Here is a 17,250-nt window from a genome sequence, read left to right as displayed (position 1 = left end):
AGTTATAGTACTTCGATCCTTCCAATAAAAATTATTATTAATGCTCATCTTGATTGAACATTATATTATATATATATATTAACATGAAAATTACAGCAATCCCACCAAATCCGTACGTCAAGCTGATCTGAAAATCGCCCCGGCCCACATGATGCTAATTATAAGGACTTTGCACCAACCTCTCATTCTATACCATAACTTAATTATAAGTTCATAAGTTTTTTTTAATTATAAATAGAACTACCAAATAATATATATATAATTGCAGAAGTTATCTCCTTGAAGCCACGTCTGGTCAAAACATTATATATAATAGAAGAAACCAGGCCATTAATAATATATATATATATATATATATATATATATAACATGGTGTTTGTCAAGCTAATCCAATAAAGTCCAACTGATCATGATATAATTATTGCATTGCATGTTAAAACTCCAAGAATGTCGGAGCCTTCTTCGCAGGTTAGACACATGATTAAGATAATTTATCATAATCTTCCTTACTTTCTAGTATATAATTAATTAGTACCCTGATTTGTTGACTTTTGAGATCAGATATTAGTGAGAAATGTGTGTTCTGATCAAACCTTAATCCTATATATACTTTATTAATGTCTGAAAAAGAATATGATATATTGAATCCAGTTACGACTCATTTCTGATTCTTTATTAATATTTTATTCATATCATTTTCTTAACACTATAGAGGGTGAGAGGTGTGTTACATACAGTTAAGAACTTTAAATAATCAGATATATAAATGAAAAATTTATCTATAATCATCCTAATTTAAACATCTATTGACTTGACATTAAATGATAGCTTCATAAGTAAAATATAATAAATAATTTCTAATAATTTAATATCAATTCATGGGATGATGGTAAGAAAGATGAGTAACATTAATACTCAAAAAGGAAAAAAAAAAAATCTATTTATCATATTATAAAAATATGATATGAATCCAAATTTCAATAAGAAGCATCACATGTCTATATTTTCTCTTTTATGGGCCCCAAATACCCTCACTTATGAGGAACATGAGCTTAAGCTATAAGCTCAAGGTATTGGAAACTTTTTGTGCCTAATCACCAACTCAATACAAAATATTGATTTCTCCCTAATTTTTCTATTCAATCAAGGCAAAACCGCCGTAGTTTTTACTTTTTGCAGCAACAAATATTGCCGTAAATGTCCACTCTATTTGTGACCAAAACTTTATTGTCTCAATAGGCATTTTTAGACACGATATTTGCGTATGTTCAGTTCGCGACACTTTTTGCATCCGCGATTTAAGACTCTTTGCAGCGACTTGGAGACGCCGCAAAAATCCTGACTCTTGTAGTGATATATTTGAAACCTCCCATTGAGAGTACTGGCATTCAAAACTTGTTGACACGCACCAACAAATTACATGCAATGATTTAGAGGTAACACGTGAAGCCAGTACAAAATATAGAACCATAGAACCCAACCCAAAAGGATAATGACCAAACTGAATGAGAAGGTCAAATCCCTCTTAGCTTGAGTCTCTAGTCTCAATTTCATACCAAATAATACGTAATAAGAACACAATTCTTGGAACATCCCTCCAAGCATAGGTAATACCTAATGAATCACATGCATTGAAACAGGCAATGGCTGATATGAAACTTTAGAAGCAAAGATGGTGACCAAGTTTAGCGACCGTGTTGGAGACTCGTAGTTATGGAAGGTTCACCAGAGCTAACAGATGGTGTTGGCACATGATATACTGGAACCGGCATCTGTGCTGGAAGATTTGGCATTGTTGCCTCAAACTTAAGAACTTGAATTGCTTGTCTTATAGAGGGCCTCAGATTGCTATCAGGGTGAGCACACCAAAGTCCAGCAATCATCAAGCACTCAATTTGCTTTTCGTCAAAATCCTTTTGCAACTTCCCATCCACAGCTAAAGGAAGATCTCCTCTTCCATAAAGATTCCAAACCCACTCTACCAATCCCATTTGAGAATCCTTATCCATAGGATCAATTGACCTTCTTCCAGTGGCAATTTCTAAGGCGACCACCCCAAAGCTATATACATCTGACTCTTTGCTAGCTCTACCCGTACTTATGTATTCTGGAGCCAGGTATCCTAAAGTTCCAGCCAGCCCGGTTGTCTGTGGACCTAGCTCATGATCCATAAGTCGAGCCAACCCAAAGTCACCAAGCTTGACATTGAAACTAGAGTCTAGCATGACATTGCTTGACTTGATATCTCGATGAACCACACATTGTTCCCACTCTTCATGAAGGTATAGCAACGCAGAGGCCAACCCAAGAGAAATCTTGTACCTCAATGCCCAAGTGAGAGGGCTCCTCTTGCCAAAGAGGTGAGCATCAAGGCTTCCATTGGGCATAAACTCATAGACAAGTAGGAACTCACCACTGTCATGACACCATCCTATGAGTTGCACTAAATTTCGGTGCCTTAGCCTGCTAAAGATCTTTACCTCTGTTATGTATTCTTTTTTCCCTTGTCTAGATCCCCTTGAGATTTTCTTCACCGCGATTGGCATGTCTACATCTGCTAAGTAGCCCTTGTAAACGGCACCAAATCCTCCTTCACCCAACTTCCTCTCATTTGCAAATTTGTTGGTAGCCGAAGCAAGCTCTTTATGAGAGAACCTCCTTGGTCCCGCACCTCTTTCTAGGTCATCATTAATTGATGTTAAATTCATTGCTTCTGCTCGTTCTTTTGCCTTCTGTTTACGCCTCCAGAATACCATAAAGCCTATAATAATCCCGGCTATCAAAACAACACCAGAAACTGACAAACCCACGATTAATCTTATATTTCTCTTCTTTCTTCTGTTCATTTCTTTTATATCCAAGCTTGAACTGAACTCCCATGACAAAAGCGTATGCCGCTCAACATTCGAACCAGTAGCAGCTGAAAATCCAATTGTGACCCACTCAGGAAGAACCTTTGAGAGATCAATATTGTATGAAAGGCTAGTATTGTCATAAGGAAGGGAAGTCCTTTGAAATGTCCAAGAGACGCTCAAATTCTTACTTGAAGCGTTGTAGATAATAAATGCATCGATAGTATCTGCACTGTGTAAGCTAGCATTCCATGGAGTGTAGACAGCAGAAGAAATGGAGTTATTGTTGATACCCACATGCTGAAATGGAGGATCCCATTCAGAATTCACGAAAGAATCGAACTCAACCAGAACAATTTGGTTGAGAATTGAATCACTGGATGTGGTGTTAAACAGACCCAGAAAGCCACCTGCTGAATTTGGTGGTATTTCAAACCCAACAGGTGCAAGGAAAAATGCAAGCCCATGACCATAACTATCACTGCCTTGGGTATCAATAATGAAGGAAAAACGAGTTGTGAAGTCGGAGAGATTTCCAGTTTTGGAGTCCCAGAGTGGCACCTTCTCCGCATATGTGGCCCAGCCAACACGACATAGATAATTGACTTTGTTCATCTCAACAGCTCCAACTGAAGTTACAGCATCTCCATGATATTGTATATTGGAGAGATTGGACTCAAAGCGAGATATCTTGAAAGAAACTGAATTTGCAGAGGGAAAAACACAAAAGGCAAAGAATGTTAGCTTGAAAAAGTTGTTGAAAGTGGTAGTAGTGGTCTTGTTTTTGGGAAAACAAACATCAAAAGAAGAGATCAGCATGTTAATGGAAGTGTCACATTTATTCGTAGGCATTGATGAAGCTCCAGTACTTTATATTCTTCGGAAAGGCATACTTCATAATGCTGAATCGCTGATCCATCGCCGGCGAATTGGGGTCAAGAAATATTAAATAAACAAAGTGTACAGCTATAAATTGATCACTTGATAATATCAAATTATGCGTCGAATATGCAAAATAATTAATAATGTAATAAAGGAATCGGGCGTGATCATAGCACAAGAAAATGTTGTTTAAATTGGTACCGTCTCATCATTATCTACTAGAGCTGACCTCGAATAGGAGGCATGTATGACTTTGTTCAGAAGTTCAAGAACATTTTGAAGGATTATGTCAGTGGAGTACTCGTGCATTTTAATTTTTTTTAATTAATTTATTTTTATTTAATAATTAAGGAAGTAATTATTAGTAATTATTATTTAAAGAAATATATTTTTAATTTATTTTTATCTTTTTTTAATGATTAAAGATATTGTTAAAAAAATATTTATAAAAACATGATAAAAAGATAATTCTCCCATTGCAGTATGCCCGTAGTAAGTGCTGGACGGTCTGCTAGCACCATCCTATTTAAAAAAGAAATATTTTAGTCATAAATAGATTATACAAAAATAAATTCACAAATTGATGTGACTTGATGCAGTACGTTAGATTGTAAAGTTATTTTTAGTATAAAATAAATCTAATAGATTATATAAAGTCGCGTCAATTTGTGAATTTAATTTTGTATACTCTCTTTGTATTTGTAATAGTTCTTTATTTAAAATGTGAGTACTCCTTCCAATCATATTATGTTTAATTTAAATATTACCCGATTTATAGTATGTAACTTCAACTTATGTGCAGTCGTATAAGTATATATAATTTTATTATAACTTCTACGATTCGTTTGTGTCAAGTCGTCTGCGATAGAGCGGAAAGTTTACCTCGAATAGTTGGCATCGATCATGGGGCTGACTGATTGGAAATCTTTTTACAGGATGTCGTTTGAAAGTGAATTTTACAAATGACCTGAAGCACATGCAAGATGTCATATAGAGATGCGTGACCCTTTTTTTTTTTTTTAAATATGATTCACAAAATTATTTAGACCTAATTAAAACACTAAAATATAAAGTATAAGTCCTAAATTAAGCTCTTAAACTAGCTAATTAGTCGTGATTTTTTAGTTATTGCAGTAATACATTATGATTATTAAATTTTTCAAATTCGAAATTAAAACCAAGACATCATGATGCAAATTAATATCACTAGTGAGGTTTTTTTATTTTTTTTTTATTTTTATTTTTTTTTTATTACCATTAAGAAAGAATTTAAGTTGTTACGTTACATGACTCGATCACCAATAACTAGGGGTAGTGATGTAAGAAAAATGGTGTTTTAAGTTGTCCTAGTGAGTGCTTTTTGAGAATAGGAAAATATTTTAACTACAAAGGGATTATACAAAAGTAAATCCATAAACTTATGTGATTTGATATATAGTGCGTCAAATTGTAAAGTTACTTTTATTACAAACCACATCGGCTTGTAGATTTATTTTGTGTAATCTTTTTATATTTATAGCAGTTTTATTTAAAATAACGAATGATCTGACATTTCATTGTATCTTAGAAATACTTTTTATTTTAATTCTTTAGCAAAGTGATCAAAATATGTTCAACAAAACTATCATTATTACGATACAGATCGAGCTTAGAAGTCTGAAATTTTATTTTCTGCTAGCTTTCCCAAATTATTGGGCGAATGGACGAGGAATCTAGTAATACGCGGCCTGCATATTGTATTTGTGCAAATGGAAAAGTCAAAGGACTTTTCCCAACATAGTCTATGTAGAGGTCTTGGATCGCGCCACCAGGTGATCTATTTTATTTTTATTTCGGCAAGGGTGTTAACGCTGGGTTTGGTTGTTGGAGTATGAGCTTAACTCATTCAAACTAATTATTGACGGTGGAGGAGATAAAATATGCATCGCCCAAAGTAAGACCACTAAGCTCAGTCCAAGGGAAAAGGTTCCACTACTAGAGGACAAAGTAAGAGAGATGAATGAGAAATAAAGATGAGACAAATAAAAGGAAGATGTCAAAATAAGAAGGGAAGGTGGACAATGAAAGGAAAATGAAAAAGTGGAGAGAAGAAAGAATGTAAGACATATAAGGGAAATGCGGCCAATTCTCACCACTCTCTCAATCATTCTATCTCTTGGTTTGTCTCTCTCAGTCTCACTCTCAGTCTCTATCTTGGTCTCTTTAACTCTACCTCACCTCTGTTGTGATACCCCCATATTGAGTGATAATGATCGTTGCTATATGGAATTCCAAATTGTTTAGAAAGAGAAGTTCTTGCTCTTTATAATGGGTCTAATGAGGTTTCAATTATATTATTGGCTAGTCCTTTTGGAGTATAGACCCAAATGTGGGCTGAGCCTTTCTTAGGGCATTACAAATGGTATTAGAGTCTATCATGACCAGAAATATGAGACTCAAGTCGTGCCACATATGACAGATTGGCTACATGAGGACGTTGAGAATTTTAAAAGAGAAAGATTGTGATACCCTATACTAAGTGATAATGGTAGGTGATGTATCATGTATGAGGTTCCACATTTCTTGAGAAAGAGAAGTTCTTTCTCTTTAATGGGTCCAATGGGGCTCCATTGTATCAATAAATAGTCATTTTGGAGTATAGGCTTGAATTTAGTTTGGGCCTCCCTTGGGGCATTACATTTGTGATGTGCCAAACAAGTCGCTATAACCATTCTCACAGCACCACGCCACCATCTAGACTACTATTCAACAAGCCTAAGTTGTCCCTACTATCGAGAGCAAACACCACCATCGATTGCACTGTTGCTTGAGCTTCGCTAGATGCCACACAGGCCTTACGATGCCACCCAACATTGTCGATGTCTACATGCTGCCAAGCTCGATCACACATTGAAAACCCCTGCCCTCCTTAAACCTAACACCGACCTATGTGGTTCGATTTTATGCAAAAACCGATATCAGTTAAAATGCTATTTTTTATGGGGGAAACCAGTTGAAACCTACTGTGCAAAGGGGGTAAAACAGGCTAGACCGGTTGCTGGCTGGTTCACGGTTGGTTTATAGGTTTGGGGCATTTTTTTTACCCAAGTCATTATATTATTGGGTTTTTTTTTTTTTTTCCTCAATTCATCATCCAAAATCTTTTTAAGTTTTTGTTCTCAACTAATCATTCAATTCATCATTCATAATATTTAGTAACTACTAAGTTACTAACTAGTAGCTAATAACTATATTATTTACTACATAATTAAAAATAAATAAAAATAGCTTCACTAGATGTTTAGTATTACATATTACAAATTTACAAAACAAGCCAAGTTGTCTTAAGTATTGTAAAACGCAAGTAAAAAAATAACATAAAAAAATAAAAAAAAATTATCTTAAAGACTTAAACATAGCAAGTAGCAACAATGAAAAAAAAATAATATCGATTTTCATGTTTGCTCATTGTTGCTTCAAGCTTTCAAGCTTCAATCTTCAATAGTTGTCATGTTTGATTGTGCGCCCAACTCTACAAGAATAAATAAGAATAAAAAATCAAATGTTAATGAATTTAGATTATGAAAAATACTTAAATTAAGTTACAATAAAAACAAATAAAACATTACTCGATTTTACTACAAAATTCTCTACATTATCCATAGCCTCCTAGATATCAATGGGTGTTGATGGATGCCTTAACCAATTTTGAGTACAAATAAGTACCTCAACAGTTCTCGGAGCTAACAAACTTCGAAAAGGATCAAGCATACGACCTCCCATACTAAATACTGACTTGGAAGCAACCATGGAAATAGGCATGGCCAATAAGTCTCGTGTAATCCTTGTAAGTATAGGATAGTTAGGCTCATTAACTTTCCACCTAGTCAACAAGTCAAACAATGGCCTGAGTGCCTCACAACCATCTGATAAATATCGATTTCCTTCTATTTTGGTAATACAAGATCCCATGGTAGAAGATGCCCTATACCACTCCTACAACCATTTGGTCTCACGTTTACCATCACCTTCATTCATGGATCTAGATGTTGGAGGGGGTTGAGGAACTTGGATACTCGTGGTGGAACCGAATATAGCATTATACTCCACATACAAATATGCTAATACTTGTCTCACACTCGAGACCAATTTCTCAACACAAAATTCATCATGAATTTTCTTCACGTAGAAAGCAAAAAACCCTAACTTACTTAGTGGATCAAGCACAACAGCAATTAACATGAATAAGTTTGTCCTATCTAATGACCCCCAATGCTTATGATATTTTGCTCTCATGTTTATGGCCATACTCCTTAAACACTATTAGTACTCTTGCTCAGCATAATCAACTCAGATTGGAGATAAAAAATCTCCAAAAAATTGATATTGGCTATCACATATAAAAACTCAGAAAATCTATTAGGTAGTATCATAAAATATATCCAAAAACTTGACAAACACCTACATTGTTTGCCACTCCCTAGCTTTAGAAGGTCCTATGTGCCTATCATCAAAGTAAGAGAGGAAATTATAATCCTCACTTTCCATCTGCCTAAAAGCCTTCTCAAACTTCTCAGCTACCCCCAATATCATATAAAATGAGTTTCATCGTGTCTATACATCAAGACACAACATTTTCTTAAAATCAATTTTTTCTTTTTCTGTACAGCTCTTAAACTTGTCTAATCTTGTGGGGGATAAATGCACATATCTAACTGTATTTCTAACCATTATAATGGTGTCATTGAACTCTTTCAAACCCTCATTCACAATAAGATTCAATATATAAGCACAACATTTCATGTGTATATACTTACCCCCCAACACATTCCCTGTAAAAAACTATTTCAAATAGGAAATTGCAGTATCATTTAAACTTACATTATTAATAGTTACGGTAAATATTCTATCATCATGACCCAATCAAGCAACCACGACTCAACATGCATCCCAATAGTATCACCTTGATGATTAGGAATTAAACAAAAATTAATAATTTTTTTCAACAATTTCCTATCCTTATCAATGAAGTGTGCAGTTAGACATATATAATTCAAATTCTGTGCCAATATCCATGTATCAGTTGTCAACGAAATCTGCATGCCACCATCTTTAAACACTTTTTTAAGTTTACCCTTTTCTACTCTATATAACTATATACAATCTCTTGCAACTGTGACACAAAATGACACTTTAAACTGAGATTTAAGAGATCAACACACTTTTCTAAATCCTTGTCCTTCAACAACCCTAAATGGCATCTCATCAATAATTACCATTTCTGCTATAGCCAACCTTGTAATCTCTTCACTATATTTGTGAGTTACAAGAGTCCTTAATGTGCTACTATCACTCTATCCAACCCCCTCCTTAGGTGATAACTCTCCTGTTAATGTGTTTTTGTATCTATCTAAAGGTTTACGTTGACGGAAATTTTTTAGACATGAAGGCAAATGATTTTGCATTGTTGAAGTTCCATTCCTCTTTGAGTGGCAAGCATACATCTTGCCACAATAATTACATTTAGCCTTTGGATCATCTACAAGACAACCATCCACTTTTGTAAAATAATTCCATACAATCGATACATCATTCCCTTTCTATTTCTTAGGTAATGGACAACTACTACTAGGGGCACTAGGGGGTTTTGATGTTTGAATCTTCCTCAAATCATCTTCTAAGTTAATTGTTGGTTGAGGTTCATTTGAATCAACATCAATCGGAGTTGAAGAAGAATCCATCTAATTTATAAAACAAAATATAAATTTTATATGTTTATAACTTTATACATAGTGCATAACACAAATTGTAATTACACAACAACTAGTTTGCAACATGGCGAATATCACAAATTTAAGACTCTAATCTAGCTTGTTCACTCATCTTCCCTCAATTTATATCAAACTGTTTTATACATACAGAGTCACACACAGCAGTCACAGCACAAACCAAATGGGAGGGAGTCACAAACAGTGCAGTTCTCAAACCAAATGGGATGAGTCACGACAGTCACAACACAAACCAAATTTATATCATAAGCTTTTTTTTTTTTTTTTTTTTTTTTTTTTTTTTTTTTTTTTTTTTTTAAGCTTGAAACCTCACAGGCAATGCAATTTACAATCCAAACAATACTCATAGGCCAAACCTCACAAATTTCACAATAGCATGGTTAATTTGACAAATTTACATATATATAAATTCAAAAAATTTATAATATATAATTTAACAAACCTCACAGGCAGTGCAATTCAGTGAATTCACAATCTAAACAATACTCACAGGCCAAACCTCATAAATTCACAATAGCATGGCTAATTTGACAAATTTACATATATATAAATTCAAAAAAAATATAATATATATAATTTGACAAACCTCACAGGAAGTGCAATTCACAATCTAAAAAATTAGATGCTCTTTACAATTATATATATAATCTATATAATTTTTAATTGAGAGGGAAAGAGATGAGAATGCTCACGGAGGGACGGAGAAACGCACTCATGGAGAAAAATGAAAATCCAAATAGGAGGGAGTCACAGAGGTGTGAGGGTTCATCGACGGCAGCTTGGGTTGAATGGAAGTCACAAAGGCACTGTTGAATGGGAGGGATGCCAGACAGAGTCGTTGTGATTGTGAGGCAGAGGCACTGAGATGAGGAGTGAGGAGTTGAGGTCACATTGTTGAGGAGTTTTGAGAGAGTGAGACAAAGAAGAAAGAAGGGGGGTGGGGAGGGTAACCCTAGCCTAGAGGCTGAGAGAAATGAAGATGTTTGGTCTCAAACAAACAGCGTTGTCACAGCTTATTTTTTTCTTGAACGTATTTAAATAATACGATGCAGTTTCATATGAAATGGCATCATTTTGTGTAAGGTATATATAAAAAAAATATACTTATACAAGGTTGGCCGGTTAGGCAGTTTTTCCCCAGGTCGAACTAGGATCAAACTGGCCGACGTCAATTTTTATTATTTTCTACCCCTGGCCAACTGGTTCTCCACTAGTTTCGGTCGATTCCTAAATCTGATGGCCAGTCTTCGTTGAAGGCAGTCGGTCCGACCGACTCATGTTCACCCCTACCTGGGATGGGTCACCTTTGATTGTGGGTAAATGCCTATACTTAATCCCCAACATTTAATGTCAGGTTTGATCAAATGTTGGGGATTTATTTATTTTAATGGTTTTTTTAAATATTTGGTGAAAATTTGAGCATGTTTATTTGTACTATTGGGAAGAATTTCATATGGTTGAATACTTAGTGGTAGTGGTGGATTTGTATTGTTTGGCCATTGTGGAGTATGTTAGGCATGGTTTTGTGATCAAATTGATGTTATGAAAGGGTATTGTTCTTATGTGTAAGATAAGGCTGAATTTTGTGTAGTTATATTCGCCGAGTATTTTTGAAAATGTGAGGATTTATGTCTCGTTTGGTTACACATATAAAATGAGATGAGAAATCTGTGAATAATAATGAGATAGTTTATGAATAGTAATGAAATAGTTTGAGTTAAGATATTTTATGGGATTTTGGGAAATGAGAAAGAAAACGTTAACTAAGAATATTATAAAATTAAGATATTATTAGAATAGAAACTTTTAAATAAGATAGTTTTGCACAACCCTGCTACGAGGTAACCATGGCCTATGTCTTTTACAATGTTGTCCCTTGTCTTGTAAAACGAGGAAGAAACGAAGCATTTTTGACTTACAAACTAAAAACCTATTTCTTTTTTTCCTTCCCTATCCAGCGCTCCCTCCAAAATGCCTCTCTTCTCTCCCTCTTTATTTTCGTTGCCCCCATGCTGTCCATGTTTTGCCATTCATGACATGCCACCATTATCTCCATGTCGTCCAACTCTAATCACAATGGTAGTAAGTACTCCAACTGCATTTGCCTCTTTCTCTCCTCTATAAACAAGCTGAACGCCCCTGATCCCCTCTTCCCCACATTTTCTCTCCTCTACAAACAGGCCAACTATTAAAGATGTGTTTCGTTAACAGACAGGAAGTAGAGAAAGATCCCTCCTTGGTGTGTTGAATTGGCGTTGGGCCCTTGTCGGAAATGTGTGGGCCCTAATATGCTGGGCCTGGACGAGGCTGTATGGGCCTCCTATTGATCCAGTGCAGCTGTACGGAGTTCGTATACATGGCCATGGTGGTGAAAGTAGATAAATGCAGGAAAAATAGAGAAAGATAGACATGTAGATTTACATAGTTTGGCACTGGGCCTACATCCACAGGGGTTTGGGGAGGGGAATCCACTATAATAAACCTGATTTATAATCTCTCAGGATCTTTCATCCTCAATATATAATATGTTATCTCTCTTCTCAGTCTGTACACTATTGCAAGATTTCGTGTCTATAGGTTGAATAAGCCTTTCCCGATAAGCCTCCTAAAAAGTTTGCTTGAAGAGTCCATTTGAAGTCCCCCTCAAGTCATCTGTCCCTCTGTTTTTATTCCTTTCTTTCCCCTCTTTTATGTAATGTCACTCTTCTTCACGTATTTTCCTTTCTTTTCCTCTTGCTAATTTGACATTGCTTTGCTTCCCTCCGTTTCTTTCCTCTTCTCGTCTTTCCCCATTTTTCTCCTATTTTTTTCTCTAGTGAAGCCCCCTTGATGGGCTAGGCCTTGAGAGCCCTTATAGACCTATGACAAAAAACTGCCCTAACAGATACCCGCGATTCTTAAGAGCAATTTGGCTTAAAAGTTGACCTTGAGAATCTTTAAAAGTAAAATATGTATCCGAATTGATCTGTCTAGGTCTATAAAGAAATAAATTTTGGGAACTGTTCCTTATTCATCCATTCCTTGAGCTAAGCAGTAAAGGTTTCTGAGATAGGATTAGGAGGGACATGGGGTTGACTGCTCGAAGTGCGAGCACGCACATCATCTTGACGAGAGATAGGCTCAACCACGAAATGTGCGAGTGTGAAGGAAGGCTGGGCCATGTGAGAGATAGGATCGATCGCAAAACGCATGAGTGCGAAGCTCGATCATGCAAGAGATAGGCTCGATCGCTAAATGCACGAATGAAGGAAGGCTGGGTAGTCAAGCGACCTGCGCGCCTATTTGGGTGCTGGGGAGGTCGGACGGCACGTTAAGGTTGAACTTGCCTTGAGTCTTTAGAGGAGGTTGAACTGCAAGTGAAGGCCGCCTCACATGGAGTCTTTGGTGCAAGTCGAGCAGCGCGTAAGCCAGGCTCATCTCATTGACCCGCACACCTAGCAAGAGGGGGTTGAGCGGCATGTTAGGCAGAGCTTGCCTAAGTACTTTAATGGAGGCTAAGTGGCGTGTAACTCCAGCTCGCCTCATTGACCCTCGCACTCGACTATAGGGGGTCGAGAGGTACGTAAGACCGGGCTTGTCCAAAATAATCTGACTGAGGTTGAGTGGCACGTAAGCCTAACTGTGCTCGGTGAGAGGGGGCTGAGCAGTATGTAAGACCAAGCTCACCTAAATACTCTAATAGAGGTTGAGTGGCACTTAAGCTGAGCTTGCTTCGTTGACCCTCATGCTCAACAATAGGGGGTCGAGCTATTTGTAAGATCGAGTACTCCTGAATACTCTGACGGAGGCTGAGCAGCATGTAAGCCTAGCTCGCCTTGTTGACCCTCGTGCTTGGAGAGAGAGGGGCCAAGCGGTATGTAAGACTTGGCTCGCCCAAATACTCTAACGGAGGCTGTGCGATGAGATTGTACACACCTTATTAACCCTCGTGCTTGGCAAGAGGAGCCAAGTTGTATGTAAGACTGGGCTAGCCCAAATAATTTGACGGAGGCCACACGGTGAGATCGTACGCACCTTGTTGGCCCTTGTGCTTGGTGAAAGGGGCCCAAGCGGTATGTAAGACTGAACTTACCCAAATACTCTGATAGAGGCCATGCATTGAGATCGTATGCACCTCGTTGACCCTTGCGCTTGTCAAAAGGGGGCCACTTGTTGATTCTGCAGAGGTCAAAGTAGTTAGTGTAAATAATCACTAGAGTTTGCAAACCTGAGATGTTTGGAGGATGTGCAATGAAGATACTTGTCTCTTTGAGTTGTCTAGTTAGAGCACTATTTGTCGTAAGAGATGTTGTCATCTGAGAGGGGTAGTCTTGGGACTATCTCACACTTCACCAAGGGAGGGGTTGAGGTGCCTCAAGCCACACCCTCCCCTTTTAGTCCCAAACGGAGGTCGTCATCCCTTTGTCGCAATGGGATAGGGTCATGTTCAGGTAGCCTTAAGGCTGGTCCCACTCTATTCCGCAGGGAAGGTCGAGACAACCCAGGGCTAATCTTGCCTATTGACCCCCACGTGGAGGTAGTTTGTGTTGGCTGGTGAGGATAGACCCGCTCTCGGCTGTAGGAGGGATTAAGTAGTCCTTTGACATTACACCCATCTCTTTGGTGCCTCACGGGGGAGGTAATAATCGGAGGGCCTAGGGGCCATCCACTCTTCATCGCAATGAAGACGAGGTCATGTTTGAGCAGCTTCAGGACTAGACTCGCTCTTCTCTATGGGGGAGGTTGGGATAGCCCGGTGCTAATCCCACCTGTAGACCTATACGTGGAGGTAGTTTGTTCAGACAGCTTATGACTGTATCTGCTCTTACCTGTTGACATTGTAGGGTAGGTAAATGAGGACTGGGCTAGTGCCGCTTCCACTTTTCGTCATATCGAAATAGGGTATGTTCGAGCAACCATAGGGCTGGACTCACTCTCCCCCGCAGGAGGGTCAAGATGGCATCTAGCTCACCTCATCTTGTGGTGCCTCAAGGAGAGGTAATCTATTCGGGCAGTTCCTGACTAGACCCACTCCCACTAATCGACGCCCACAACGAATCTATTTGGGCAGTCACCTAGACTAGCCTGTTTCTCGCCGTAGGAGGAATAAGGTAGCCTTTAGGCATTACATTCCTCCCTTCGGTGCCCTGTGAGGAGGGGTTAGTCATGGAAGGTTGAGGGGCTATCCACATCTTCACCACGATAGGGATGTTCGAGCAAGTTCTAGGCTAGACTCGCTTTCCCTTGGGGGGGAGATTAGGATATCCCAGGGCTAATCCCACCTGTTGACCCACACGTAGAGGTAGTTTGTGATTGTACCTGCTCTCGCCCGTTGATATTGTCAAGAAGGGTGAGTTGCGAAGATTCCAAGTAGGGCCATATAGCTAGAGTTTTGCACCACAAGTATCAATTATGTTTGCAAAAAATAGAACTCACGCAAGTTTTGAGGAAGACAAACCGGAGTATTTTAGTTGTTGTAGCCCAATTTTTTCTTGACCGAAATTTCCCACTAATGGATGTTATTTCTTTTCTTCCTTGCTTTGCTTTTGCTTTTCTATTTATCTTCTTCTTTCTTCTCTCACTCTCTCCATTCTTCTTCCTCTTCTTATTGCTCTTTTCTTTCTTTCTTCTTCTTTTTTTTTTTTTTTTGAAATTGGTTGCTTCTGGTTTGAGTATGGTGGTTGATGTCAACTGTTCGCTTGCACTTGGTAGGGGCTAAGCTTATGGTAGTGTTCTGGCTGATGAGTCCTTCGCGATGGTACGGTGGTCCCGTTCGCACTGCCCTCTAGCCTTTGTGATGATTCCACTCTTGCCCACCAGCCTTCACGATGGTCTCACAGGTGCTGCCCATGAGCCTTCGTGATGGTTCCGCTTGTGCTGCCCGCTAGTCTCACTCATGCTGCCTGGGGGTCTTCGTAATGACTACCCTCGAGCTTTCATGATGGTTCCACTTGCGCCGCTCGTAGGCCTTCATGGTGGTCTCATTCACATTGCCTGCGAGCCTTCATATAGTTCCATTTGTGCTATCCACGAGCTTTCATGGTGGTCTCACTACGCTACTCGCGAGTTTTTTCAAGGTGGTCCAGTTTGCCCAGGAGCTTCTTCTCGCAAGCTTCTTATGCTTGCAAACCTCTTCACTGTGGGTGCTTTCATTTCTTAAAGTTCTTCACGGTGGGTGTTGCTCGCATTGCCCTTGGGTCTTCTTGATGGTTCTGCTCATGAGCTCTTCACGTGGGTCTTGGTGTTGTTCGTGAATTCTTCTTGTGATGGTTCGAAGAGTTCACCATGTTGCTCGTGAAGTCTTCCTATAGGCTTATTGCGCTGTCCATGAGCCATCCCGCGAGCTTACTGTGTGGTCTATAAGCCTCTCCCTTGGTTATGTTTGGACTAGCCATGAACTCTTTGCGTGGTCGTTGTGTTGCCCGTGAGCTCCTTTGCGATGCATGGTGGTTCTTCTTGCGAGTTCATTCATGAGCTTTCTCATGTAAGCCTCTCTGTGTGGCCCGTAGGCTATTCCCTCGAGCTCCGCTTGCAAACTCTTCAGGGTGGTCAAGGACCACTATCAGGCCAGCAGAAGATGTCGTTGCTCCAATTGACGGTCATTGGTGAGGATTGATGGTTCATGGTAGTTTTTCATCATGAGCCTTCCACACGACGTGTGCATGGTGCTAGGCATCATGGCTGCGGGAAAGCTTGTGGTAGTCGGAGACCTTGCTTGCAGATCATGTCGGTGGCCACAAGGTGACTGCCAGTATTCTTGTCGCACCATGGCGGGACCGGGTGGAGAGGTACCGAGTGCATGGCTCACATGAGAAGAGGCCCCATTTGCATGGTTGGTGTAGAGAGAATCTTTGCTGGAAGTAGGTGATCAGGGACCGCTCTTGTAGCATTTGAAGACATCGGTAGTCAACTGGGTTGTCGGCAGTGGGCCTATGTCACCACGACTTGCATGGACGAGGGGTCACATGGGTTGTTGCTAGGAACTGCCAGCGAATTGAGCGTGGACACTTGGGCTTGCGGTGGGAGGCCGTGAGCTTCCTCCATGCTGCATGCTCGTGCATGCCATTCTTGGTCAGACCGCCATGCGTAGCCCCATGGGAGGGGGGTAACATGCCATCCAAATGGTTGTTGTTGGCGGGCCGCTGGACCTCGCAGTAGTTTGTCGTGAGGCTCCTCGGGTGCACAAGTGAGGTGCATCTATGGTGAGCTGTGAATGACACTGTTCCTCACCATGCATAGGTTTTACGTGCACGGGCACTATGCCAGGTGCACAATCCTTGTTGTGCCCAGCCTTCAATGCGAGTGCTCAACATATTTTTTCTACACAGTTCAAGTTGCTGGGTGCCTGGCCTCCCGATCTATATATTGCAGGCATAAAAAGGTGCAATGCACTCAACTGAGAAAGCTCATGCGGTCTTTTTCTGTAGTAATAGTTTTTATGAAAATAAGAGAAACAAAGCTGGGAATACTTATCTGGAGAGCTTCATCTGCTCTTTTGAGATTATTGAGGGCTAGGAAGTTGTCCCTCTTCCACTTCTAGTGTAAGAAGTAAGTAGATCCAATAGATGGCACCAACTATTAATGACGTGTTTCAATAACATACCGGAAGAGGAGAAGGTTCCCTCCCCGACGTGTTGAGGTAGCGTTGGGCCCTTGTCAACGATGTGTGGGCCCTGATATGCTAGGCCTGGACGAGGCTATGTGGGCATCTGGCTCATTTGGTGTGGTTGTATGGAGTCCGTGAGCATAGCCATGGTGGTGAAAGTAGA

At 39.3% G+C, this 17,250-nt stretch overlaps 1 protein-coding gene across 1 annotated transcript; it reads right to left on the bottom strand.

The window, feature by feature from the left end:
• Positions 1–1,449: 1,449 nt before the first annotated feature.
• Positions 1,450–3,673, bottom strand: LOC122317182 (L-type lectin-domain containing receptor kinase IX.1-like). Its single transcript, XM_043134137.1, has one exon. The coding sequence runs from the start codon at positions 3,669–3,671 to the stop codon at positions 1,686–1,688; it is 1,986 nt and encodes a 661-aa protein (XP_042990071.1). The 5' UTR covers positions 3,672–3,673; the 3' UTR covers positions 1,450–1,685.
• Positions 3,674–17,250: the final 13,577 nt, after the last annotated feature.

The sequence above is a fragment of the Carya illinoinensis genome, chromosome 7, assembly GCF_018687715.1.
Source record: "Carya illinoinensis cultivar Pawnee chromosome 7, C.illinoinensisPawnee_v1, whole genome shotgun sequence".
Classification (NCBI taxonomy): Eukaryota; Viridiplantae; Streptophyta; class Magnoliopsida; order Fagales; family Juglandaceae; genus Carya; species Carya illinoinensis.
The sequence above is the reverse complement of the archived record's forward strand: the minus strand, read 5'-3'. Positions and strand labels throughout refer to the sequence as shown.

What these genes read in the sequence shown, in the direction of transcription:
- LOC122317182 (XM_043134137.1), bottom strand. Translation starts at nt 3,671, where the DNA reads ATGCTGATCTCTTCTTTTGATGTTTGTTTTCCCAAAAACAAGACCACT.